Source organism: Pongo abelii, chromosome 13, assembly GCF_028885655.2.
Source record: "Pongo abelii isolate AG06213 chromosome 13, NHGRI_mPonAbe1-v2.0_pri, whole genome shotgun sequence".
NCBI classification, from domain to species: domain Eukaryota; kingdom Metazoa; phylum Chordata; class Mammalia; order Primates; family Hominidae; genus Pongo; species Pongo abelii.
In genome coordinates this window covers 96,476,741-96,503,880 of record NC_071998.2, presented here as the reverse complement: position 1 = coordinate 96,503,880, position 27,140 = coordinate 96,476,741, and the positions used below count along the sequence as shown (strand labels likewise).

The 27,140-nt window shown below is 42.8% G+C and overlaps 2 protein-coding genes across 5 annotated transcripts in view; both read right to left on the bottom strand.

Annotated features, from left to right (window-relative positions):
* FSD1L (fibronectin type III and SPRY domain containing 1 like) overlaps window positions 1-568 on the bottom strand; it is a 93,055-nt gene extending 92,487 nt beyond the window's left edge. For all 4 annotated transcript variants that reach the window (XM_054520398.2, XM_054520399.2, XM_054520400.2 and 1 more), the window contains exon 1: window positions 366-568. In XM_054520398.2, coding sequence (XP_054376373.1) covers window positions 366-380 — 15 coding nt within the window. In that variant the 5' untranslated portion in view covers window positions 381-568. The remainder of the gene's footprint in view (window positions 1-365) is intronic.
* Window positions 569-10,084: 9,516 nt separating this feature from the next.
* SLC44A1 (solute carrier family 44 member 1) overlaps window positions 10,085-27,140 on the bottom strand; it is a 193,171-nt gene continuing 176,115 nt past the window's right edge. The window contains exon 16 of the mRNA XM_024252131.3: window positions 10,085-10,309. Coding sequence (XP_024107899.2) covers window positions 10,295-10,309 — 15 coding nt within the window. The 3' untranslated portion in view covers window positions 10,085-10,294. The remainder of the gene's footprint in view (window positions 10,310-27,140) is intronic.

The window sequence follows — 27,140 nt, the reverse complement described above, 5'->3', positions numbered from 1 at the left end:
GCTGAGGAGTGATACACCCCTACCAGCACGCTCTCAGGCTGCTGGCATGAAAACCGGCCTAAAGCGTTGCAGAGTGGCTGATTTTAAAAGGCGGATGGCTCCCTGTTTCTCCTCAAGAGTCAGGGCCCCGGACAGCGCGCAGGGCAGAGGCCAGCCCGAGTCACCAGGCGCGGTCCAGGCATCCGTGTGGGCGCCTCTTCGCTCCCGCCCAGAGAGCGGCCGGGCGGTCTTGCCCTCCGCAGCAGCAGCCCGGACGCCCGGCCAGGCCCACCCCGCGCACCCACAGCCCACGGGCCCAGGCGCCCCGCCCACCCTGTGCCGGCCCGGCTTGTCTCGGTAGCCCCGGGCTCCCCTCCCCCGCTTACTTTCTGGGAGTCCATGGCGAGTGGCTAAGCCCACTAGGCTCGAACCCGAGACGACGAACCGTGGGAGGACGCTCAGCGAGATCGCACACCCCAAGACCGCTACTCACTGCACTGCCCCAGTCCGCACCGGCACCGCCCGGCCCCACCCGTCCGCGCCCAGCCCGCGCGCGCCGTCGTCGCGCCGCGGTTGCCAGGGTGAAAGGGCGGCCCGCAGAAGGGAGGGGCTGAGGAGCTCCCCGCGCCTGCGCGCAGCGGCCGACTGCACCCGGAAAGTGGCCGTGGAGGGTGGGGAGCGCCGCCCGTCCGTCTACCGCTAGTGCTTCTGCAGCCTGCACTCCCTTCCCCCATCCTTTTTCCTCCAGCGATAGCGGTCTCTGCGGCCGTGAAATAGGCCACTGGGCATCCAGCAGCCGGCCGGTGGGGAGGGCCCGGGAAGGAAAGAGTATCTGGTGCTGGAGACGGATTAGCCCACCCTCCACCCAGCGCGCATCTGAAGCCCCTCCCCACACTATCCTTAGAGGGGCAGCCAGGCTTGAGCGGACCCAGCGGTCCAAAGGGAGGAAAAGGGCTGGAGTAGAGATGTAGCGAAAACGTGGGAAAAGGCCTTTAGGGGATGTGGTGGAAACGTGGGAGGGGGGATATAGGGATGAGAGTGGCGGAAACGTGGGTATGGGATTAATATGAGCTTTCGGGCCTGGCACAGTTTTCCCGGGGACCCACCCATCCTCCCCGGCACCTCGCTACCTGTATGATTTTGAGCAAGTCACTCTCCCTGAGCCTGTTTCATCTGTAAAATTAGAGAAATAATGCGGACTTTGCAGAGGATTGTGAGGATGACATAACGTATGGTACATAATTAGTACTGAATAAATTACAGTCATTCTTCTTCTCTCTTTTTTTTTTTTTTTTTTTTTTTTTTTTTTGGAGTTGGAGTCTCAGTCTGTCACCGAGGCTGGAGTGCAGTGGTGCCATCTTGGCTCACTGCAACCTCTGCCTCCCGGGTTCCAGGAATTCTCGTGCCTCAGCCTCCTGAGTAGCTGGGATCACAGGCGCCCCCACCACACCTGGCTATTTTTTTGTACTTTTAGTAGAGACTGGTTCTAGACATGTTGCCTAGGATGGTCTCGAACTCCTAAGCTCAGGCAGTCCGCCCACCTCAGCCTCCCAAATTGCTAGGATTACAGGTGTGGGTTACAGGGCGTGTGCCAGGCCCATTACAGTCATTCTTAGTGGGGAGTTAGAACCTGCTCGGTGTGGCCTGAGGCGTCAGTGAAGATTTTAGAAAGCTTGGAATTTAGTAGGCTTGAGAAAGTTCTTCCTCAAGCAGACAGGCCTCATCTTCCATTTGGATGACTCTGGAGAGGCTCACAAAAGTTCAGCTGGACAGTCATTTATGATGAGTGAATAAAAGGGAAATACATATTGAGTACTTATTCTGTACCAGTTCTACAAACAAAATTCAGTAGTGGGCAAGGCCCTGTTTGTCTCACAGAGCTTACAATCTAGTATAGGAGACCAACCAAAAAAAAAAAAATATTAACGTGCTAGACGGTTATAGGTGCTAAAATTAAAAATTAGGCCAGGCATGGTGGCTCACATCTGTAATTCCAACACTTTGGGAGGCCCAATGAGTGGATCGCTTGAGTCCAGGAGTTCGAGACCAGCCTGGGCAACATGGGAAAACCCCATCTCTACAGAAATTTAAAAAAAAAAAAAATTAGCCAGACGTGGTGCTGCAAGCCTGTAGCCAGAGCCAATCAGGAGGCTGAAGCAGGAGGATCACTTGAGTCCTGGAGGCGGAGGTTGCAGTGAGCCTAGATCACACCACTGCACTCCAGCCTGGGCAACAGAGTGAGACCCCAGCTCCTAAATAAATAAACAAGGCAAATGGATTCAGAGAATTGGGAGGGTTTAATTTTCCATAGAAATGTCAGGGAAGATCTCTCTTGGAAATGACCTGAGTATAAAGTGAGAAGATGAATTGTACAAGGATCTAGGGAAGAACGTTCTAGAAAGTAGGAACAACAAATACAAAGGCCTTGTGGAGGGAAGGAGCTCTGTGTTTGAGAAACAGCATTTATTCTACAATGTTGTCATTACATCTCCGCATGGATCCCCCTGATTTTACTGTGATTTTTTTTTTGAGGGCTGAATTTCTTTTACCCCATATCTGTATCTCCAGCTCAGAGTCTGCCACATAGTATGCACTTAATACATCCTTTTTTAACTGGACAGAGATGTACAAGAAATGAAATGAAAGTTACAAAAGGGAAAAGAAGAGCTTGGCTAAGGCTGGGTGGGTAGTGCTTAAAGAGCCAGGGTCCAGGGTGGGCCTATGTGTGCCAGCTGAAAGGAGTAGTGGCATGCAGTCCTTCAAAGAGATGCCCATCTCTTAGTACCAAGGGAAGAGAGCCTCTTATTCAACCTTTCCCAACTCTGTGAGGAACAACAAGTGCAGCCAGGCGCCCAGCCATTAGCCCACTGCTGCAGCCACGAAGGTCGTTCCTCCACACTGTGTACTGCAGTTGAGTCAGTTTCCCATGAGGGAGAAATGCAGCCTGGGGATTGGAGAACATCTAAAGTCTAATCACCAGACTGCGTGCTTCCTGGCTCTGCCCCTGCTTACCACTATGGGACCCACGACTAAGCGGAGGAAACAGGGCTTGGCGATGTCCTCACTTCTCTTGCTGCAAGGACTTAACCTCATTACTGTCAGAGGGCAATTCCTAGGCACTTTATGACTGACAGGCACCACCAGAGAAAGAAGAAAGAGGCTTTTGGGGACAGTGAGTTGCAGCTGAAATGTGATCACCAGACTCTGTCACAGTCCCACACCCCAGGAGCTTACTCCTGGCTCCTTGCCTCCAGCTTCCCAAGTTCTTTCCCTGTAGCCCAGCCAGCAGACTGCAGCTTTTGACAACATCTCTACCCCATTTGGCTTCTGCCCTCACCCGATCTCTGTCTCTGGCCAGTCTGGCTCTCCTGCCCAGCTCATCCTGGGCCTTTTGCTTCCCCTCGTTCCCATCTGGGAACAGCTAGTTCCTTCTGACTGTGACTTCTGTCTTCCCCAGTTTGTACAAGTTCTCCCATCACACCACTTACCGAGCTGGGCTCTAAGTCTCCCACCCAATCCCTCCCAGTACCTCTGGCCTATAGGCAAGTCCTTTGCCTTTTCTGTACTTATTTTTTCACAGCCAAATCCATTTAGAAATTTTCAAAAGTAGTTTTACAAATAAAATAAAGCATTTTTCTTAAATGTGATCCCTGGACCAGCTGAATCCACATCACCTCATAACTTCTATGAAGTACAAATTGTCCAGCCTTATCCCTGGACCTACTGAATCAGGAACTCTTGGAGTAGAGTCCAAAAATCTGTGTTTTAACATTTCCTCTGGGTGATTCTGATGAACGCTAAGCTTGAGAGCCATTGAACTGAGAGAAAGCAAATTGTTTACCAAAAAAAAGGGGTCGGGGAGAGGACTACAGAGGCATAAAAATATCACTTCAAAACCTAGGTTTCTGATTCTTAAAAAGCCTATCTAGTCATAGACGTTTATCCTATTGAGGTCTCTGGGCCTCCAGGAACCTCTTTCTGAGGAAACCTCAAGTTAGGATAGCCTCATAGAGAGGCTGATGTAGAGAGTCTGGCAAAACTGTCTCTCCCAGAACCAGGTTCTGTATCCTCCCTGAGTGGTGCCAGGCATTGTCTGCAGCCCTGGGTTACCTCGTATATTCTGAAACTCCCCCATCTCTTAGGAGAGAAATCTCCTTCCTTTCAGTGTTGCCAGCAGTCTATCCCTTTGGGAGTCAGTACAGGGCCATCAGCATGGAGTCAGCAGTCTGAATTTAAATCCAGATGCTGCTGCTTACCAGCAGCGTAGCCTTCGGTGAGTCACTTAACCTTGCTAAACCTCAATTTCCTCATCTGTAACATACCAATCAGAATAGTAGTAATTCCCTTTTAGGGTTGCTGTGAGGATTAAAGGGGATTATGTAGGTCAAATGCTGGCTAGTATTGTTTAACAAGCAGTAGCTGTTACTAATCATTACTCTCTTACTTATCATGTCCTTCTGTTTTACCCTTGCACAGCTCTTTTTCCTTCTGGATCTTTGGGGCCTTAAAAGACCTATTCTCACCACAACTCCCCCTTTCCCTGTTATACCTGTTTTTTCTTGAGCATAATCACTAGTCAAATGCTGCCCTTTGTTGAAGCCCAAAATCTTTGCCCGTTGCTCCCTGCTACTATATCTGGCCTGAGTCTTAGCATTTGCCACCCAGCCTGGGAAGACTCCAAGCCCTCTCTAAGCCTCAGTTTCTTTAGCTCTGAAATAGGGATCATAAAAGTAGCACCTATAAGGGTTGTCGAGTGGTAAATGATATAATTCATATTAAATTTTGAGCACAGTGTCTGGCATGTAGTGAGCATTCGAAAAAATATTAGCTATTATCATCTATTCCCAACCATAGAAACCTAATTAATTCTGATTTTTTTTAACAGAGACATGGTCTTGCTGTGTTGGTCAGGGTGATTTTGAACTCCTGGCCTCAAGCAGTCCTCCCACCTTCGCCTCCCAAAGTGCTGGGAATACAGGCATGAGCCACCATGCCCGGTCTTGTTTTTCCTGCCCTTTTCTGAGTAAAAACCAAACTCACCCAAAATCCCTGCAACCCCTTGGAAGTCAGAGCAAAAATTTCTGATCCTGGGCACTCATTATAGACAGAGTCTCCCAGGAGGGTGATATGGTTTGGCTGTGTCCCCACCCAAATCTCATCTTGAACTGCAGCTCCCACAATTCCCATGTGTCATGGGAGGGACCTGGTGAGAGGTAATTGAATCATGGGGGCAGGTATTTTCTGTGTTGTTCTCATGATAGTGAATAAGCCTCATGAGATCTGATGGTTTTATGAAAGCAAGTTTCCCTGCACAAGCTCTCTTTCACCTGCTGCCAATGTAGGATGTGCCTTTCGCCTTCTGCCATGATTGTGGGGCCTCTGCAGCCACATGGAACTGTGAGTCCATTAAACTTCTTTTTCATTATAAATTACCCAGTCTCGAGTATGTCTTTATCAACGGCATGAGAACAGACTAATGCAGACGGAAAGAATGGTTCTGCCCTGATGTGGGCTGGTGCTCTCTACTTGAAGAGCTCTAAGCCAAGTGGTAAGCAGTCAGTGGACACAAACCTGACTAGTGAAGCCACGTGAGAAGAGACACAACTAAAACACCTGTTGTGAGTATTTAGCCTGAAAGGAAAAACTCAGAGTGGATATGATCATTGACTTCAAATTTCTGTAGGGCTATTGTATGGAAGATGAAGCTAACTTGTTCTCTAGCATCCCATAGGTATAATTAGACACAATTGGTGGAAGCTGCAGGAAGACGGATTTCCATTCAACAAAATGTCCAACTTTCTAACAGAGCCATAGAGAGCTGGAATAGACTGTTTGGTAGTGAAACCCCATTAGTGCAGGTATGTAAGCAGCGGCTGGACATTTGCTTAGCAGAGCATTCATAGGGGGATTCAGGCACTGGAAGGGTACCTGGTAGAAATAACTTTTTTTTTTTTTTTTTGAGGCAGGCTCAGACTCTGTCACCCAGGCTGGAGTGCAATGGTGCAATCTTGGCTCACTGCAACCTCCGCCTCCCAGGCTCAAGCCATCTTCCCACCTCAGCCTGCCGAGTAGCTGGTACCACAGGCACATGCCACCATGCCCAGCTAATTTTTTTTTTTTTTTTTTATGTTTTGTAGAGATGGGTTTTCGCCATGTTGTCCAGGCTGGTCTTAAACTCCTGAGCTCAAGCAATCTGCCCACCTTGACCTCCCAAACTTCTGGGATTACAGGCATGAGCCACCGTGCCCAGCAGAGATGACTTTTAACAACTTCCTGAACTGTAAGGTTATATCATTCTCTAAACTGGAGGGCAAAACCATTCATTTCCTTTCTGACTCAGTTTTGTAATTATACTCACGTTTGGAAGGCTCTCTGAATCTCCTCTCCCCACCCTCACTCCCATGTAGTCCATTGCAAGAAGCCCCACTCCTTCCTGGGAGAAGGCCTGGGAGGGATAGTTAATTAAACCCTAGCCATTATGATGTGATTGTGTCACAATACCTTCTCCATGTGTAATGGCCTACTTTATGCTGGCACTAGGGACACCGAAATGATTAAGGCCTAGAAGGCACAAGTGCTTTCAGTCTACCCTGCCATGGCTCTGGTCATGCCTCTGAACTCGTCATATTCAGAGAATGATCAAGGACAAAGCAAATTTATCTGCCTACCAATCTCCTCATTGTGAAAGCATGGTGGCCCCCAGCCAGGTTGCTCTAACACAGAGGAATAGACTCAGTGTTCCTAGGAAGAACACTGCACAGCAGCCCCTATCCCTCTGCATATACTCTGAAAATGTTAAGGGCTGCATTGAGACTGGGGAGATAAAGAGCCATCGCAAATTCACTGCACTTATATTTCATTGGCTAAGCACCCAGACTCTGGTGCCAGACTGTCTGAATTCAAATCCCAAGTTTTGCCAGTTGTGTCTTTGGGCAATTTCTTATCCTTTCTGTACCTCAATTTTCTCATTTCTAAAATAAGAGTATTAACAATATCCACTTGATAGGTTTGTTATGAAGATAAATGACTTAATGTATATAAGATGCTTAGAATAATGGCAGACATATAGAAAATACATAATATATGTGAGCTATCTATTAGCATTTTCTAAAACAAACTGTTCTTCTAAGCACAGCACCAGGAAATAGTAGTGTCTGTGAGCCCTTTGGTACTGCAATGCCATTGCTGCTGGTGAAGATGGTACTGTGTCAGCACTTCCGGGGAAAAAAAGCCTCTTGAAATCCATCCTTCATTATGAAGGTCAATCTGTACTTTTCCATAACAAAGAGTTTGAGGGAGAAAGGTGATAGGACTTATGCTAGAAGGGAAGGACTTAAGACAAGGAGATAGAAAGGGAAGATTGGATCCTTTCTAAGCCAAAGAAACAGCCTGAGCAACGATGGGCAACAATGGAAGAACAATCCCAAGAAATGGAGGTAGGGGATGAAATGAGTGGAAAGTGCAACCTTCGGTGCCCAAATATTGGGAAGCATTAGGAGGACTTTAGAACATACAGGAGATGAAATGTTCTACAGCCATGAAAAGTATTTTTAAGAAAAATACATAGTAGTGAGAGAGTTTATAATATTACAAATTTTTTAAATAGCTAGAATAATTTTTCTTTTTCTTTTGAGACAGAGTCTCGCTCTGTCACCCAGGCTGGAGTGCAATGGCGTGGTCTTAGCTCACTGCAACCTCCGCCTTGCAGGTTCAAGCAATTCTCCTGCCTCAGCCTCCCGTGTAGCTGGGATTACAGGTGGCTGCCACCATGCCTGGCAAATTTTTTTTTGTATTTTTAGTAGAGACAGGGTTTCACCATGTTGGCCAGGCTGGTCTCGAACTGCTGACCTCATGATTTGCCCACCTCGGCCTCCCAAAGTGCTGGGATTACAGGCATGAGCCACCACACCCGGCCGAAAAATACCTAGAATAATTTTTCTAAATACAATTGGATAATGCCTACTATAGAAAAGTAACCAATGCATTTATAAGTTTTTATTTTGTTTATACCTTTTAGCTCAGGTGAAGTGACATCATATATGAAAGCTCAGCCTGGCTTCCTGTGATCAAATACAACACTGTTTTTTTTGTGTTGTTTTTGTTTTGAGATGGAGTCTTTCTCTGTCGCCCAGGGTTGGGGTGCAATGGTGTGATCTTGGCTCACTGCAACCTCTGGCTCCCAGGTTCAAGTGATTCTCCCCCGTCTCAGCCTCCTGAGTAGCTAGGAATACAGGTGCCCACCACCACACCCAGCTAATTTTTGTATTTTTAGTAGAGACGGGGTTTCGCCATATTGGCCAGGATGGTCTTGAACTCCTGACCTCAAGTGATCTGCCCACCTCAGCCTCCCAAAGTGCTGGGATTACAGGCGTGAGCCACCGCGCTTGGCCACAACACTGTTTTGGTTCAAATGTTTGGGTCTCCACAAAATCCATTTGTTGAAATCTTAACCCCCAAGATGATAATAATAGGAAGTGGGGCCTTTGGAAAGTGATTAGGTCAGAGGCAGAGCCCTCATGAATGGCATGAATGGAAGAGTCCTGAGAGAAACCCCTCAGTCCTTCCACCAGGTGGGGATGCATGCAGTGAGAAGGTTCCATCTGTGAACCAGGAGGCAGCCCTTTACAAGACGCTGAATCTGCCAGCACCTTGATCTTGAACTTCCCAGCCTCCAGACCTGTGAGAAATAAATTTCTGTTTTTTCTAAGCCACCCAGTCTGTGGTATTTTGTTACAGCCACCAAAAAGGACTAAAACAAACACCTACAAGTAGTATATGTTTATTTTTCTGCTACATAAAAGTGAATCAAAGACAAGCAAATTGGCTTTGATATATAAACTCAAATTTGGCATGATTTCCTCATGATGAAAAAAAAAGGAAAAGGGAAAAAGTGGGTGGAGAGAGAGATTAATAGGGGTCAAACTGTAATGGTCTCTGAATTCCAGGCCAAGGTGTTGGTTTCTGAGCATGTTGTGTGGGGGAAGCCACTTGCATGTTTATGAGCAATGAGTTATTTTAGGACAGTTGATTTGGCAGGAGAAATAGGAAGGACATGAGTGGGAGGAGTCTGGGGTGAGGAGTTGACTGAGGATCCAGAGGCCCAGCCCTCTCCTATTCCCTGCCGCTTCCCTTTCCTGGTTAGATCCCTACAGCCCCGCTCACCTCCCACTCCGTCACCACAACCACCACCACCACCACCATTAGAATGCAGTAGTTACCTTAGCATTATAAATCTTTAAGTACTTTTTCAGTCAAATGGAAAAAATAATACATTGGCCTGAATGAAGATGGTTGACTTTCTTCCAAAGTCATCTAAAACAGAGGTTGGCACACTTTTTGTGAAAGGGCCAAATAGTCAACATTTTAAGCTTTGGGAGCCATATGGAATCTGTGACAACTATGCAACTCAATCACTGTAGGGCAGAAGCAGCCATAGACATGAAGGATTGGGTGTGGCTGTGTTCCCAGTAAAACTTGATTTACAAAAATAGCTGGAGGCCATATTTTATCAACTCCTGATCTCAAAGAATATTGTGTTTTTTTTAAGAAGATGATTCTGTGATTCTTTTCTGCCTCTAAAGACTCCCTGGTCCTCCATCTCAGATACTTCCCACATACCTACACTGCCATCATGAGAGGAAGTATAGCATTGATAAGGCATTGGGGTAATTATCTTTGGAGCAATAATAAGCAAAACAATGTTAGTGTGGAGAGCTTTGGAGTTAGAACTAGATTTGAATCCTGACTCTGACAACTGTGTGATCTTACACATCGCATGCAAACTCTCTGAGTCTCCGTTTCTTCGTGGTCAAAGTGGAGATAATAGGTGCAACCTTACAGGGCTATTGTGAGGATTAAACGTATGTAAAGCACCCAGCCTAATACTTGGCATGGAACGGGCACTCAATAAATAGTAGTTATTAACCCACATTGGCTCTATAAATAGCAGAGTCAAAGTCAACAGACCCAGCCTGAACAAGAATATCGCTGGGGATCTAGCCTTCAGGCCAGTATTGGCACTAGAGTGAGAAAAGGGAATCATTTAAACATCCCCGAGGCTAGAAGAGAAAGCAACATTAAATGTGAAGACAGTGCTGCAAGACAGATTTCTATCAAATGCTCTTGATTATTTATTAGACAGCCGCACTGTACCAAATCCACTTGGCTGTTTGTGGTTTGAGAACCTTGTTACATGCTTTCATTGAAGTAATAAGATCCCGCTCTTCATAATCGCAGACTCTCAACAGCTGTTGAGTGGGAGAACCTCATGTAAACAACCTCCTCTGAGTTCATTCTTCCGGGCTCATGAGACCAGTCACCTTTTCTTCAGCTGAAAAATCAACACATCAAGAAAATGAATGCTTCTGTCCTAGGGGAACATGACCACAATGAGAAGTAATCAATAACTAGAAATAGTGTGGGATCGTCTTTAAAGAAAACATTATGAAATGTAAGAAGGCTACACACACACACACACACACACACACACACACACCACACACACACACAGATTAACAAATTTAAAAAGATATCCCAGAGATCCCCATATCAACTGTGTATTCATGCACAAGTTATTTAAAATCTGTGCCTACATTTCCCAATGTATAAAATTGAGATAATTATGGTTTCCTTAAGGTTGTTGTAAGGATTAAATGCATTGGTAAATACAAGGTACTTAAAACACTGTCTGACACATATCGAGGAAGGCTAGATTAGTGTTTGCCATTGTTGGCATTAGTATTATTCTTTGACAAAGAGGTTTTTAGAATAGTTGAACTGAATCAAACAAACCCATGATGAGTCAAATTCAAAGCTGATCTGCAAAACTTGATTCTATGGTACTCTCAAAGACCAAAACCTGAAATGCAAATGAAACTTTGAATTTTTCACTCCTGTAATTCTGTTAGCAGTGGGTCAGGTCAGACCAGGATAATGGGTGTTCTAATAGTTTGGTTCAATTCAAGAAATAGTGACTAAGTAAATGAACTGAAGGTAAGAAGTATAATGTGGTTCTTTTAAATGGATATTCTTATTCCTAGGAAATACACATTGAAGTATTTAGGACTAAAGGGCAATGATGTATATACATTATTCTCAAATGATCCAAAAGTATTAGGTATATACTATATACCTAATAGATATGTGTGTATATATATATAGAGAGAGAGTATGGACCTAGTATTCTCTGTATATATCTATATCAATCTATCTAGATACTTATCTAGAAAACTATCTATCTAGATCTCAATAGCTAGATATATCTATATCTAGCTATAGAGATCTATATCTAGCTATAGATCTCAATAGCTAGATATATCTAGATATCTATCTATAGATCTCAATAGCTAGATATATCTAGATATCTATCTATAGACATAGATATAGATATATCTATAGATAGATATCGAGATCTAGATAGATATAGAGAGAGAATGGATGAGCATATGGGGTAAAATACATGTTTAACAAAGGTGTAACAATATGTAGCATGGTGTTCTATGTACCATTCTTATTCTTGCAGCATTTCTGTAAGTTTAAAATCATTTCCAAATAAAAAAGCCCCATTAGGATGGGTTAAAAATTAAAAATAAGGGTAGGCTCAGTTTGATTATCAAATAAGCCCAGAGCCACTGCAGGATAAGCAGAAGTAACAAGATACAGTCCTAACCACAAGATGCCAGGAGAGCTTGGACTTGGAAGAAGGGGGTATGAAATAGTTCTATGATTCAGATATCTAAAGAAGTCAGGTGAAGATCTGATACATCTGTCTCCACAAGAGGCTATGCTTGTCTGCAGGTGCTTAAAACAGGTCACATGTGGCACTAAGAATAACGTTGCTCGAAACCCTTACCAAAAGTTTCATTTTAGGGTTTTAGTCTTGAGATTTTAGTACATGCCACTTATTGCTGATCCCCTGGCCTCAGATTTTTCCCAACTTCAATCCATTTGGCAGGCTGCCGATGGAATAAATCCCTAAATTGTTGCTTTCGCGACATTATTTCCTCACTCAAGAAATTAGCAATGGCTTCCTATTTTCCACAACACCTCACCTAAACTTTGCTGTCTTATCAGTTTCATTTTATTTATTTATTTATTTGAGACAAGGTCTTGCTCTGTCACCCAGAATGGAGTGCAGTGGCATGATCATAGCTCACTGTAACCTCAAACTCCTGAGCTCGAGCAATCCTCCCACTTCAGCCTCCTCAGTAGCTGGGACTATAGGAGCTCCATGCCACATGCTACTCCATTTTTATGATTTTACATACTTTGACTTGCAGTTTCAACTTTCATGATTTTTTCCCCTTTACTGAAAATAACAGGACCTATGATTAGACTGACATCTGACTGATTGTTGCTTGGTTATGATCATGTGGCCTAGTCACTAGACTTATGCCAAAGTTGTGATTTGTGTGATGTTAAGATAAAAGTTCTTTCTTCCTATTTTTCTATTTAAATAAACTTTTTTTTTGTTTTCTGTTTTTGAGATAGAGTCTTGCTTTGTCGCCCAGGCTGGGGTGCAGTGGCACAATCTCAGCTCACAGCAGCCTCTGCTGCCCGGCTTCCAGCGATTCTCCTGCCTCAGCCTCCTGGGTAGCTGGGATTACAGGCGCACACCACCATGCCAGGCCAATTTTTGTATTTTCAGTAGAGATGGGGTTTTGACATATTGGCCAGGCTGGTCACAAACTCCTGACCTCAGGTGATCCGCCGGCCTTGGCCTCCCAAAGTGTTGAGATTACAGGCGTGAGCCACCGTGCCCAGCCAAATAAACTTTTTAATTTTAGAATAGTTCTAGGTTTACAGAAAAGTTGCAAAGATAATATAGAGTTCCCATCTACCTCATGCCTAGTTTCCCCTATTGCTAACCTCTTACATTACTATGATACATTTGTCACAACTAGTGAACCAGCACTGGTACACAGCTATTAGCTAAACTCCATACTGTAAGGTCCTCTGAACAGGCTACACCACGGTCGAGCCATTGTGACCCCTGTGACCCACACATACAGGCCTCCTGGAGTCACAAAGCCTGGAGCAACAGGAGAACCACTCAAGAAGAAGAAACAGCTAGTTCCTGCCTTAACTGATTAACCGACCTTGCAGCATTCCACCATTGTGATATGTTCCTGCCCTGCCCTAACTAATCAATCAACCTTGTGATATCATGCCTTGTGACCTCCCCCCACCTCATGACTATGCACCTTGTGACATTCTTCCCCTGTCCAAAAAACGGCCCCTAACTGTAACTTTCCATTACCTACCCCAAACCTATAAAACCAGTTCCACTCCCACCACTCTTTGCTGACTCCTTTCTCGGACTCAGCCCACTTGTACCCAGCCTTGTTGCAACAGCCTTGTTGCTCACACTTAGCCTGTTTGGGTAGTCTCTTCAATTAGGCACACGCATAACACATACTTTATTCAGATTCCATAAATTTTATCTGATGTCCTTTTCAGTTCCCCAGTCCTATCCAGGAAACTATATTATATTCAGCTTTCTTCCTTTTGTTTTGTTTTGTTTTGTTTTTTGAAACAAACTCCTGCTTTGTTGCCTAGGTTGCAGTGCAGTTGCACGATAACAGCTCATTGCAGCCTCGACCTCCCGGGCTCAATCGATCCTCCCGCCTCAGCCTTCTGAGTAGCTGGGGCTACAGGCCTGCGCCACCACACCTGGTTACTTTTTTTGTATTTTTTGTAGAGATGGGATTACACCATGTTGCCTAGGCTGGTCTTAAACTCCTGGGCTCAAGCAATCCGCCTATCTTGGCATCCCAAAGTGCTGGGATTATAGGCATGAGCCATTGTGCCTGGCTCTCTTCCTATTTTTAAATTTTAAAATATTATTTACAAAGCTAAATGCAACCCTTAAGACTAAAGTATACAGTCTGATAAATGTGATTTCATTACACTTGGATGCTGTGTCTTTCCTACTACTCTTGAACATGAAAACTCAGCATAATCTAGCTCATCCCAATGAGTGACTGGAAGATTCAATTCAAAGCTTCCTGCATCTTCTCTTTGTGTCAGATCCCTTGGGAGCCCAGAACATCCTTCTCCAACTTCAAGTCCAAGACTACATCTAATTAACTGGTCCAAACAAGTTTTCCTTCTATAAATGTGTGGTATAAAGGAATTATTATATGGATATTGAATCCCCTGGAATGAATCTCTACTTTTATCTTTTCCATCTTATTTTTGCCCTACTTTCTAAGAGACTTCCTTAAATTCATCTTTCAACCCTTCTATGAGTTTTACACTTTTTTCTATTTTAAATTTTTTTGTTCTCTGAATCTTCCTCTTTTAAATAGCAAACTATTTTGTTTCCTTTTTTTTTTTTTGAGATGGAGTCTCGCTCTGTCACCCAGGCTGGAGTGCAGTGGTGGTCTCTGCTCACTGCAACCTCTGTCTCCAGGGGTTCAAACGACTCTCCTCCCTCAGCCTCCCAAGTAGCTGGGATTACGGGCATGCATGACCATGCCCAGTTAATTTTTGTATTTATTTAACAGAGACGGGGTTTCACCATGTTGGCTAAACTGGTCTCAAACTCCTTAACTCAAATGATCCGTCCGCCTTGGCCTCCCAAAGTGCTGGGATTACAGGCATGAGCCACCGACCAGCCTCAATAGCAAACTAGTTTTTTGATTACAATCCTTTCTATTATCTGAGTTTAGTAATTTACAGTTTTCTTCTACCTTTTAGTCTATTTCCTCTAAGTTGCTTTGTTGTTGTCTTTCACTTTGTTTTGATCTCTGTCTTTCAGGGTAGAGACTTGCCCCAAGGGTCTGGTAATTGTTATTTAAGAAAGCAGCACTAAAATTAACTGGAAGTTTTTATTCGTGGGTAGATCTTGTCATTGAAATGCTTCACTGTATAACGACTTGATTGGACTTTCTAGCTAGAGAACCCCCTGTGTGAGCATCTTTAGGCATTTTCCTTTGGGCTGGTCAGATTCCCTGGAGAATACTTTTCAGTTTCCTGCTTGGTGGGTAAGGGCCTGGTTGTGAGAATTCTAGTAGCTGGGTGGGGCGGGCGGTGGGGTGAAGCGGGGGCGGCGGGGGAGTGGGGTGGGGGGTGGGGGGGGCAGCGGGAGGGGGTGTGGTGTCTTAATCTCCCTGACTTAATATGATACCTCTGTTTTGGATGCTCCTCCCTTAAGATCTGTCTTAACCTCTTCAGAGAATACCTCTCTGTCTGCTGAGGATGAGAAAAGCCAGTTGCCTGACTGCACAGAGTAGGGGATGGTGTCTGAAGATGTTAAGCATCATTTCATATGCTCTATCCTTTTGGCTATCCCCTTTTGTGGGGTACCCATTTAAATCTTTCATCCATTTAGGTTGCCTTTTTCTTATTGATTTACGAAAGTTTTTTGTTTGTTTGTTTGTTTGTTTTTTTGAGATGGATTCTCGCTCCCATCGCGCAGGCTGGAGTGCAGTGGTGCGATCTTGGCTCACTGCAACCTCCACCTCCTGGGTTCAAGCAATTATCCTTCCTCAGCCTCCCGAGTAGCTGGGATTACAGGCGCACACTACCATACCCGGCTAATTTTTGTATTTTTAGTAGAGACAGGGTTTCTCCACGTTGGCCAGGCTGGTCTTGAACTCCTGACCTCAGGTGATCCACCTCCCCTTTCGGCCTCCCAAAGTGCTAGGATTACAGGAGTAAGCCACCGCACCCGGCGATTTGTAAAAGTTTTTATAAATTTTAATTTGGAGTCCTTTACCAAATATGTACTTTGCAAATATCCTTTTCTAGTCTGTGGCTTGCCTTTTCTCTCGTTTAATGGTGTCTTTTGATGAACTGAAGTTCTTGTTTTTTTACAGTGTCAAATGGAAGCCTCAAACGACTCTCCTGCCTCAGCCTCAATTTTAGCAACTTAAAAAGGAATAATGTAATTCAGAAGTCTGGCTATCTTTCTGAGCTTGCTGTAATAACGCTGCAATAGTACTCGCACTGAGCAGAAAACCATCTTTGTTCCAAGGTTCGGGGTTATGTTTCTTGTGCCAGCTGTCATCAAGATTAAACATTACCAGACACAAACTATACCTTGCTATTCTAGGATCTCTGGCACCAGTAAACAGGAAGAAAGGGATCAATCTTGGATTGTTATGGCAGACCATATGGCAACAAAGCTTTGGTCCCTAAAGACAGAAGGATGAAGCTTCCAGGCCCAGGGAATAATTGTCTCTGCTTCCCTTCTTTACAACTTGCATGTTAACCTAATATCATTTTGGATAAATTTAATGCAATCCTGCAGATATCTCGCCACTCCTACCTTCAACAAAGCAAAACAGAAAGACCAAACATTCCGTTATACACAAATGATAAGGTTGTATTACCTTTAACAAGGAGTGGCTTGAAGAGACAGTTGGCCTACTGGCTAATTATTGACAAAGAGAAGGGCTATAAATCAACTTTTCAAAAATAAGAGCCACCATTCAACTGTTTTTGGCCTATAACAATGATAACTTCAGGCCAGATGCAGTGGTTCACCCCTGTAATCCCAACACTTTGAGAGCCTGAGGTGGGCGGATCACTTGAGGTCAGGAGTTCGAGACGAGCCTGGCCAAAATGGTGAAACTCCGTCTCTACTAAAAATAAAAAAATTAGCCAGGAGTGGTGGCGCATGCCTGTAATCCCAGTTACTCAGGAAGCTGAGGCACAAGAATTGCTGAACCCAGGAAGCAGAGGTTGCGGTGAGCCAAGATTGCACCACTGCACTAAAGCCTGGGCGACAGAGTGAGACCCTGTCTCAATAAATAAATAAATAATGATACCTTCATACAATCAGCTTACTGTCTTTGGCAACTTTGCTGCAAGTAGTTTGTTGGAAGAATGCCAGGAAATAAAAGTCCTCAAATTAAAGCTGCTTTGTTGTACACAGCACAGAATAGGGACTCCATAAATATTTATCAGGTGAATTTGCGGGTGCTGAGATGGGTGTATGAGTTATACTCGCCTAAAAATTACTAGGCTTCAAATTATTTTAGCCAAGCTATATGGACTGGAATTTGGACCTTATTTGTCTTTTTGTCTCTATGGAGACTCTTGGAGCTGACCAGAGGTACGAACTATTTTCAGGCACACGCCCTTCTTATGATCCTCATGTCTCAGAGGAGGCTGTCAATCTCTTACTCATGCTAGCTGACAGGTAAGCAGCATGGGCCAGTTAGTGTTCAGCTATACTCCAGGCACTTGTTAGAGAATGAAATATACTCATCTCATGCCAGTATTTATCAAGAGCTCAACTAAGACCTATAGACCAATGGAATAGAATTGCAAATCTAGAAATAAACCTATATATCTATGGCCAATTGATTTGGACATTGACAAGATATCAAGACCATTCATTTGGAAAAAAATAGTTGTTCAACAAAGAGTGATGGGACAACTGGATATCCACATGCAAAAGAAGAAAGTTGGACATCTACAAATATGTCATACATATACACCTACATATACTCCATATATGACATATATAAAATTAATTCAAAATAGATCAATGACCTAAATGTATGAGCTAAAACTATACAACTCTCAGAAGATAAACTTAAGGCTAAATATGTATGACCTTGGATTAAACAATGATTTCTGAGTCATGACAACAAAAGAACAAGCAACCAAGGAAAATACAGATAATTTGACTTCATCATATGAATATATGAAAAGGTGCTTAACATCATTAGTCATAAGGAAAATGCAAAACAAAACCACACTGAGATACAACTTCACACTCACTGGATGTCTATAATCAAAAAGATGGAAACTTACACTTGTCGAGGATGTAGAAAAATTGGAACCCTCATACATTGCTGGTGGGAATGTAAAATGGGGCAGCTGCTATGTAAATCAATTTGGCATTCCTCAAAAAGTTAAATACAGGATTACCATATGACCTAGGAATTCCACTCCTACGTATATAACCAAAAGAATTGAAAACATATGTCCACACAAAAACTTGTATACGAATGTTCATAGCAGCATTATTCAGAATAGCAAAAAGGTGCAAATCCAATCTAATGAATGAATGAACAAAATATAATATATCACACATCAGAACATTATTCAGCCATAAAAAGAGATGAAATACTGGTATATGCTACAACATTATTGAAACTTGAAATCATGCTGAGTGAAAAGCTGACAAAAATAATTCTACATATTGTATAATTTCTTTCACATGAATCCAAAATAGGCAAATCCACAGCAAAATAAAGTAGAATAGTGGTTTCCAGGGGCTGGGTGAGGGGAGTAGGCACTGACTGCTAAAAGGCGTGGGATTTCTCTTTGGGCCAATGAAATGTTCTAGAGTCAGATGGTGGTCATAGTTGCACAGCTTTGTACATATGCCAAAAACCATGAAGTAAACACTTTAAAATGGTCAGTTTTATGATACGTAAATGATGTCTTAATTTTTAAAAGAAGAGAAAGAAAATAACTATGAAAGAGTTTAGATTACTAAGAACTATAGTTAGGCCAGGCGTGGTGGCTCATGCCTGTAATTCAGGCATGGGGAAGCCAAGGGAAGAGGATTGCTTGAGCCAAGGAGTTGGAGACATAGAGGGACCATGTCTCTATAAAAAATTAAAAAATTTGCCGGGCATTGGCGGCACATGCCTTAGTCCCGGCTACTCGGGGGGCTGAGGCAGGAGGATCACTTGAGCCTGGAAGGGTCAAAGCCGTGGTGAGCCGTAATCATGCCACTGCACTCCAGTCTGAGCAACAAAATGAGACCCTGTCTCAAAAAATATATATACTTGTAATTTTACATCCTATAATTAAGGTATACACATGCATAAAGAAATATGAAAGAAGATTTAAATAAAATTGAGATCATACCAAATTTCTGCATACCTTGAAATGGTTCCTAAAAGTCTTCTCCATATTTGAAGATTTAAGTGTTAATGTTTTTACTATTTGCAATAAATTCTAAATCTTGGATGATGATTAATTTGTAACTTCGTTGAGGTAAGCACTTTTTCCAAGGGTACGTCTTTATTGTTTTCCCCTCAGTATACATAATTATTGTCAAAAATTAAAGTAATACAGAAGGGCCAGGTGCGGTGGTGCATGCCTATAATCCCAGCAGTTTGAGAGGCCAAGGCGGGAGGATAGCTTGAGCCCAGGAGTTTGAGACCAGCCTGTGCAACATGGCAAAACCTCGTCTCTACAGAAAATTCAAAAATTAGCCAGGCATGGTGGTGCACACTTGTAGTCCCAGCTACTCGGGAGGCTGAGGTGGGAGGATGGCTTCAGCCCAGAAGGTGGAGGTTGCAGCAAGCCGTGATCATGCCACTGCACTCCAGCCTGGATGACAGAGCCAGACCTTGTCTCAAAACAAAAACAAAACAAACAAAAAAGATTAAAGTAATACAGAAAAGCCCTACTCCTAAATCACTCCAACCTTTGAGATAATCTGGTTTTGTATCCTTTCAGTTCTTCCTTTTAAGGCAAGATATAAATTGTGTGCCCTGTGGATGTGAAAGTGTATCACTTACCTGTGAGTGAGACAAGCAAACAGCCACTGTGGAGATGTGAATGTGGCTTTCTTTTATTTTTTGACCATATGCCCAGTAACTCATTAAAAGTTTGAAGTGAGTGCTCCTGCATCATTCAAGAATATCAGAATTTATTAAAGTTATGAATAACCAGCTGGGCGTGGTGGCTCATGCCTGTAATCCCAGCACTTTCGGAGGCTGGGGCAGGCAGATCACAAGGTCAGGAGATTGACACCATCCTGGCCAACATGGTGAAACCTGGTCTCTATTAAAAATACAAAAATTAGCTGGGCATGGTGGAGCGTGCCTGTAGTCCCAGCTACTCCAGAGGGTGAGGTAGGAGAATCGCTTGAACCCGGGAGGCGGAGGTTGCAGTGAGCCGAGATCACGCCACTGCACTCCAGCCTGGCGACAGAGTGACACTCCGTCTCAAAAAAAAAAAAAGTTATGAATAACTTCATCGATATCATAGTCATAATTCTAGTAGTGAATGCGTACTGTACTGAATGTTTCCAAGGTAGCACAGCCCATGCTGACTGTTCTGCATGCTCAGGATAATGGAATCCTCCCAAAAATCCCTCTTTTACAGATGGGGAAAATGAGAATTAGATGGGCTAAGTAACTTGCCCAGGACCAAAAAGATGGCAGAGCTAGGATCTCAACCCAGATGTGGTTGATCACAGAGTCTAAACTCTGAACAACTACACTTAGAATATCATAGATCTACTCCATATGACAAAATATTCACACAAGTCAATGGGGGAAGGAATAAATTACATAACAAATGGGCCTTACTCTATATTGTATAACAAAATTATTTCTAGCTATTAATTAGTATAAAAAGTGAAAGAAAACCGTTAAAAATAGAATATAAACTGTACCTTAATTTATAAAAGAAAATAATTTTTTAAAAATAGAAAATATAGGTAACTATTTTACTGATTTGGGAACTTAAGGAAATTATCAATAATTTTACAGATTTGGGGGCTTAAGGAAATTATCAAAAATTTAAATCATATAGATTATAGGTAAAAGTATAACCAACAAAATTAAAAGACAAACTACGAAGAAGGAGAAAGACTTGCTACTAATATGACTGAAAAAGTGCTAGTATCCCTAATATATAAAAATCTTTTATTCAACAGTAGGAAAAATGGTGACATCTCAATAACAAAATGGCAAAGGACATGAATACAGAATTTACGGAAGAGAAAATATAAAGGACTAATAAATTACTATAAAATATTCAGTTCACTAAGAAAAAACACAAAATAACAAGGGACTGTCATCTTTTGCCGTTAATATTACCAAAAGTGATAAGAATGATGACATGAGTATCTGCCGGATGTGGAAAATGGTGACCTTCATACACTTTAGTACAAAGGATTGGTAGAGCCTTTCTGGGGAGCAATTTGGCAATATGCATCAACATTCATAGAGTACCTTCACCTCTTGATGTAGCATTCCCTTTCCAGAAGTCGATCTAAAGGAAAGAATTAGCAGGGTGGCAAAGATATCTCTATAATAAAAAGATTATAAATAAAAGTTTAATAAAAGGGAATATACTTCCACTATTAAAAATCATATTTCTGAGGTCGGGTGCAGTGGCTCACCCCTGAATCCAAGCATTTTGGGAGGCTGAGGCAGGAGACTTGCTTGAGCCCAGGAGTTCGAGACCAGCCTGAGCAACGTACTGAGACCTCTGTCTCTATAGAAAAATAAATTAAAGACATCATATTTCTATACAAAGATGAACATTATAGCATTATTAATAATCCCTTAATTTTGAGAGGAAATTGCTGAATTCAATTATAGGAGAATTATTGAATAGAATATAGTACGTTCAAATGAAAGGATATTATAACTCGGTCCTGCTTTCAAGGAAGTTTTAACACCATTGGGAAATTCTAATATGTTAAGGGAAAGAGAAGATAGGCCAGGTGCAGTGGCTCACGCCTTTAATCTCAGCACTTTGGGAGGCCGAGGCGAGCAGATGGCTTGAGCTCAGGAGTTCAAGACTAGCTTGGCTAAAACACTGCCTCTACTAAAAAATACAAAAAATTAGCTGAGCACGGTGGGCCTGTAGTCCCAGCTACTCCGGAGGCTGAGATGGGAGAATTGCTTGAGCCTAGGAGGCGGAGGCTGCAGGGAGCCGTGATCGCACCACTGTACTCCAGCCTGGGCGACAAAGCAAGATTTTGTCTCAAAGAAAAAAAAAGAAAGAAAAAAGAAAAACAGAAGCTAGAAATTATTTAATATGTATCTTGTCTTTATCTTTGGGTTATGAGAATATTATTTTGTCATGCTTGCATATTTTGGGTTATATTTTTTACTTGGTTGTAACTAATATTTTATCTATAATGAGCAAACAATTTATTCAATTCATCTATGTATATCACCCTGTTTACTCATTCATTTATTTGCTTATTTACCAATTTATCCACTTAATAATTTGTTTATAGAGACTGGGCTTGAATTCAGATTCTGGCAGATAACTGTGACTTTGGGCAAATTACGAATCTTCCCTAGTCTCTGTTTTCTTGTCTATAAATGAGAAGAAATACATCTACTCTGCATGAGTAAATGAGGTAATGTATATAAATACTCAGCACGATAACTCACTCCTAAAAGGTGCCCAAGAAATAGCAATTGATATTATTTTATTATTGCTATTTTTTAAGTAGATGCAAAGAAATAGTGGGGAACCAAAAATGTGTGGGCAGAGACCTTCACATTCTCCCAGTCAAGGGAGTTATTGAAATTATAATTTTAAAACAAGAACTGTAAAATATATTACATTTTTGGAACTTAAAGGGAATGTAAATGTCAATGTAAATCAAGGATCAAACATTGAAAAAATATAACCTTAGAAATAATGCAGTGCACTGAGTAACCCCAGGACATTCTCCAGTGTTGCTTAACAACTATGCCATTGCCACCTAGTGGAATTAGTGATGCATTACATAGCGCAGAAAATTTGAGATTTTATTTTGAAGTATTAAATGGTTTATATAGAAAGACCAAATTACACAAATATTCTCCTATATATCCCCATCATCTCCTTTGGACTACTGAAATACTCGTCTAACTAGTCTTTCGTCTTACATCAGAGCCCCAATCCACTCTCCTACACAGAACAGGCAGAGTAAGCTTTCTAAAATATAAATCAGATCATGTTACTTACACAGATTGAAAATGCAAAACACCTTGCATGGCATGGAAGGTCTCCAGCTTCATCTGTCCCAGCCTCGCTGAGTATGAGTCCCAGTGACCATCTTTCCAGTAAGAATTTTCCGCCTCAAGGCTCCCAAATATACAGGGTTTTTTGTTTGTTTGTTTGTTTGTTTGTTTTTTGACAGAGTCTTGCTCTGCCGCCCAGGCTGGAGCGCAGTGGCATGATCTCAGCTCACTGCAATCTCTGCCTCCCAGGTTCAAGCGATTCTCTTGCCTCAGCCTCCCAAGTAGCTGGGATTACAGGCACCTGCCATCATGCCCGGCTAATTTTTGTATTTTTAGTAGAGACGGAGTTTCGCCATGTTGGCCAGGTTGGTTTCGAACTCCTGACCTCAGGTGATCTGCCCGCCTTGGCCTCCCAAAGTGCTGAGATTACAGGCATGAGCCACTACGCCTGGCCCCAAATATACAGTTCTTTCTGCCTAGAATGTTCTTCCTCAGCTTTTTACATGCCAAATTCGTCATCCTTCAAGACCAAACTTGTTTCCCTCAGACAGATCTTTCTGCAACTACATTATGTACCTCTATTATTTTCTCTCATAGTATTCTGTTCTTTTCCTTTATGACATTTCATCACATATTATGCTCAGTTATTTTTTCCTGTTTGGTTAATACCTGTTTCCCCCTTCAAACTGTATGCACCATGTTTAACAATGTATATGTCAAAGCTTAGTACTGTGTAGTACAATAGTACGTGTGCATTAAGGAATCCATATAATGGAATGTCATTTAGTCATCAAAAATAGTGTGTTCGATGGGTATTACTGTCATAGAATGTTGTACATGATATAACTTTAAGTGAAAAAAGTAGGTTTTATGGTAATACAATCATTTTTATTTTTAAAATGTGAATATATACTACATACATATTTACCATATATTCCAAATATATGTGTTTAAAAATCTGCAAGGTGTTACCATGGTTATTTAAGTTAACAAAATGTGAGTGTAGTTAATTTTCTTTCTTTCTTTTTTTTTTTTTTTTTTGAGATGGAGTCTTACTCTGTTGCCCAGGCTGGAGTGCAATGGTCTGATCTTGGCTCACTGCAACCTCCGCCTCTTGGGTTCAAGCGATTCTCCTGCCTCAGCCTCCCAAGTATCTGAGACTGCAGGTGTGAACCATCACGCCTGGCTAATTTTTGTATTTTTGGTAGAGATGGGGTTTCACCTTGTTGGCCAGGCTGGTCTTGAACTCCTGACCTCAAGTGATCTGCCCGCCTCGGCCTCCCAAACTGCTGGGATTACAGGCGTGAGCCACTGTACCCGACCAATTTTCTTATTTTTGCTTATCTTTTAAAATACTAATTGTTTATCACCTTTGTAGCTATAATAGTTGAAGTTGAGATCTAATGGGATCATATCCTATATGGGACTGAGAGAGTTAGTTAGTATGACTAGTTAGCAGTAAACATTGCATTCAGGATGACTACTAACATTAGTGAGGTCTGAGGCAAGAGGACAAATGGAAGACTCTGCTCCCATTCTCTTCCCACGCCTCGCCCCAGCCCACACTAGGAGGGGCTGCTCACGCTTACCTGTGGACACCTGAGCCCACAAGGGCAAGCTCCAGCCACATCCCCTGCTACAATCACAGCCAGTATCCATCCTTAGGAAGAAGTACCTTGAGAAGAAACTCATACAGGCCTTGTCTTGGGAGGGAGTTCTAGGGTCCTAGGTTTCTGGAGAGTGGTCTTAGGCTTAGGGTGGGCATGTTCCCTTAATCCCATGGTGGACTCCTTGCCCCATGGAAGAGGATCAGAGAGAGGAGGGCAAGAGCAGGGATCCTGGTGTTCAGGATCTAAAGATTGTACTGATTGCATCTAATCAAAATTAACTCTGAAAAATTTCTTAAATCATCCATAAAGTACAATACTGTACATATGTTTTATGTATGCAGCCCTATATTATTATTTTTAATTTTTCCTTGTCCATGTTTCCCTATGGCTCTCAATTAATTTAATTTCATCTTCCATGATATTGGAATCAACACCCACTTACCTGGTTACTTGAACAATGTTTCCTTCTATCTCCATGGTGAGTAAACCCTTAAAAGCATTCAGATTTTCCTGATAGATTGGCTTTTAGGCTTGATGACATCTATTGCTCTCTTAAGTTAATACATCTATAAGATGACTCCTTGTATATTTTGGAAAACGACAGGACTCGAAATGACAAGTTGAAAGAAAGGGAAATTTAATGATTCTAGCTTACCAGCTTGAACAACTGGTTTAACAGTGTTACTATTTACTGAGATAGGAAAGGTTAGAGGAAGAAGCGGTGTAGATGTATTATAATTCATTCACCTGATTCTCTATTGTTGGGTATTTAGGTTGGCTGCCATATTTTATAACAAGGAACAATAGTCTGATTTGCAGCAAAATCTTTTCACATGTCCTTAATTTCTAAACACAGAATTGCTGGGTAAAAATGTGCACATTCTTGAGATTTTATTTTATTTTATGAGATCGAACCTCGCTCTGTTGCCCAGGCTGGAGTGCAATGGGGCAATCTCGGCTCACTGCAACCTTCGTCTCCTGGGTTTAAGTGATTCTCCCTGCCTCAGCCTCTTGGACTAGCTGGGATTACAGGCATGTGCCACCATACCTGGCTAATTTTTGTATTTTTAGTAGAGACAGGGTTTCACCATGTTGGCCAGGCTGGTCTCGAACTCCTGACCTCAGGTGATCCGCCCGCCCCGGCCTCCCAAAGTGTTGCGATTACAGGCGTGAGCCACCACGCCTGGCCCATTCTTGAGATTTTTAATACACGTTTCCAAATGACTTTCAAAAGAGCTGTTTCCTCACACTGTTAACATGAGAGTAGATTTCAAACACTGTAGTTCTAAGTCTCCCTCCTTCTTTCCTTCCCCCCAACTTTTCCTTTGTTCATTCAGTAAGTACCTACTATGTCCCACACAGGGCCTGACATAAATCTAACTTTGCTCCTTGTTAGGGGTTAGGAGATGATTGGGGAGAAGGAAGTGTGATGGAGAACTCTAGAATTTTTAATATGAGTGACTTGGATATTCTACCCACAAACTTGTTTGACTCTGGAAACCAGACAAGATAAGCTAAAATTCTTTCTTTATTTAAATTGGTGGTGCCACTGAGAGTTTGTAAGAGAAAAATGTTCAACTTCGCGCAAACCAGAAGTAGGACACTGAAAAAAATAGGCTTTGCCCCCAGGGAATTATAATTTAGTGGGTACCATTTTACAATGCAAATTTGGCCCTCTAATTAGCCAAATGGCCACAGCAATTCTCTAGCATATGAGGTAGGTCTGTCCTATCCAGGGATCTGTCTCATGGCAGCTGATAAAGGATGGGGCTGGGCACGGTGGCTCACGCCTGTAATTCCAGCACTTTAGGAGGCCGAGGGGACGGATCACCAGTTTAAGAGATCGAGACCATCCTGGCCAACATGGTGAAACCCCGTCTCTACTAAAAATACAAAAATTAGCTGGGTGTGGTGGCGCGGGCCTGTAGTTCCAGCTACTCAGGAGGCTGAGACAGGAGAATTGCTTGAACCCGGGATGCAGAGGTTGCAGTGAGCCAAGATGGTGCCACTTCACTCCAGCCTGGCTACAGAGTAAGACTCTGCCTCAAAAAAAAAAAAAAAAAAAAAAAAAAAAAAAGGTTAAAAAAAAAAAGGATGGAGCAGGAGGCCCAAGGTCAGGGCAGGAGTCCCGCATTATGAGATCATGAGCGCCCCTTTCTGTGCAGTACAGAGGGACCAGCTTCCACCCTGCTGATTTGAGGGGAAATTTCTAACTACTTCGCTTGAGTACCTAAGTTGCTAGATATAACTCTGACCTTGAGGAAAAAAGGAAGTTGGTGGTCTTCATTATTGTCATAACTCAGGTAGAAGAGTCCAACCTAACGCTATCACCTCTCTCAAGTGGCACTCAGTGAAACACTTGAATATGCTCAGTACTGTAGTCACTTCTACCAGAGGTCCGAACTTACTGGAAAAGTTAGGCCTGTGCAAGACTGAAAACTACTGACAACGCACCAATGTGCTGAAGGAATTCAAAGGAGATTCCTGGGCGGGCTCGGTGGCTCGCTCCTGTAATCCCAGCACTTTGGGAGGCCGAGGCGGGTGGATCAAGAGGTCAGGAGATCGAGACCATCCTGGTTAACATGGTGAAACCCCGCCTCTACTAAAAATACAAAAAATTAGCCGGGTGCCGTGGTAGGTGCCTGTAGTCCCAGCTACTCAGGAGGCTGAGGCAGGAGAATGGCGTGAACCCGGGAAGCGGAGCTTGCAGTGAGCCGAGATTGCGCCACTGCACTCTGTCTGCCTTGGTGACAGAGCGAAACTTTGTCTCAAAAAAAAAAAAAAAAAAAAAGGAAATTTCTGAAGTCTTGTGAACCTAATGAAAGACTGGATTATGTGTGTTGTTGCTCTATTCTCTGAATGTGGGTTACTATAT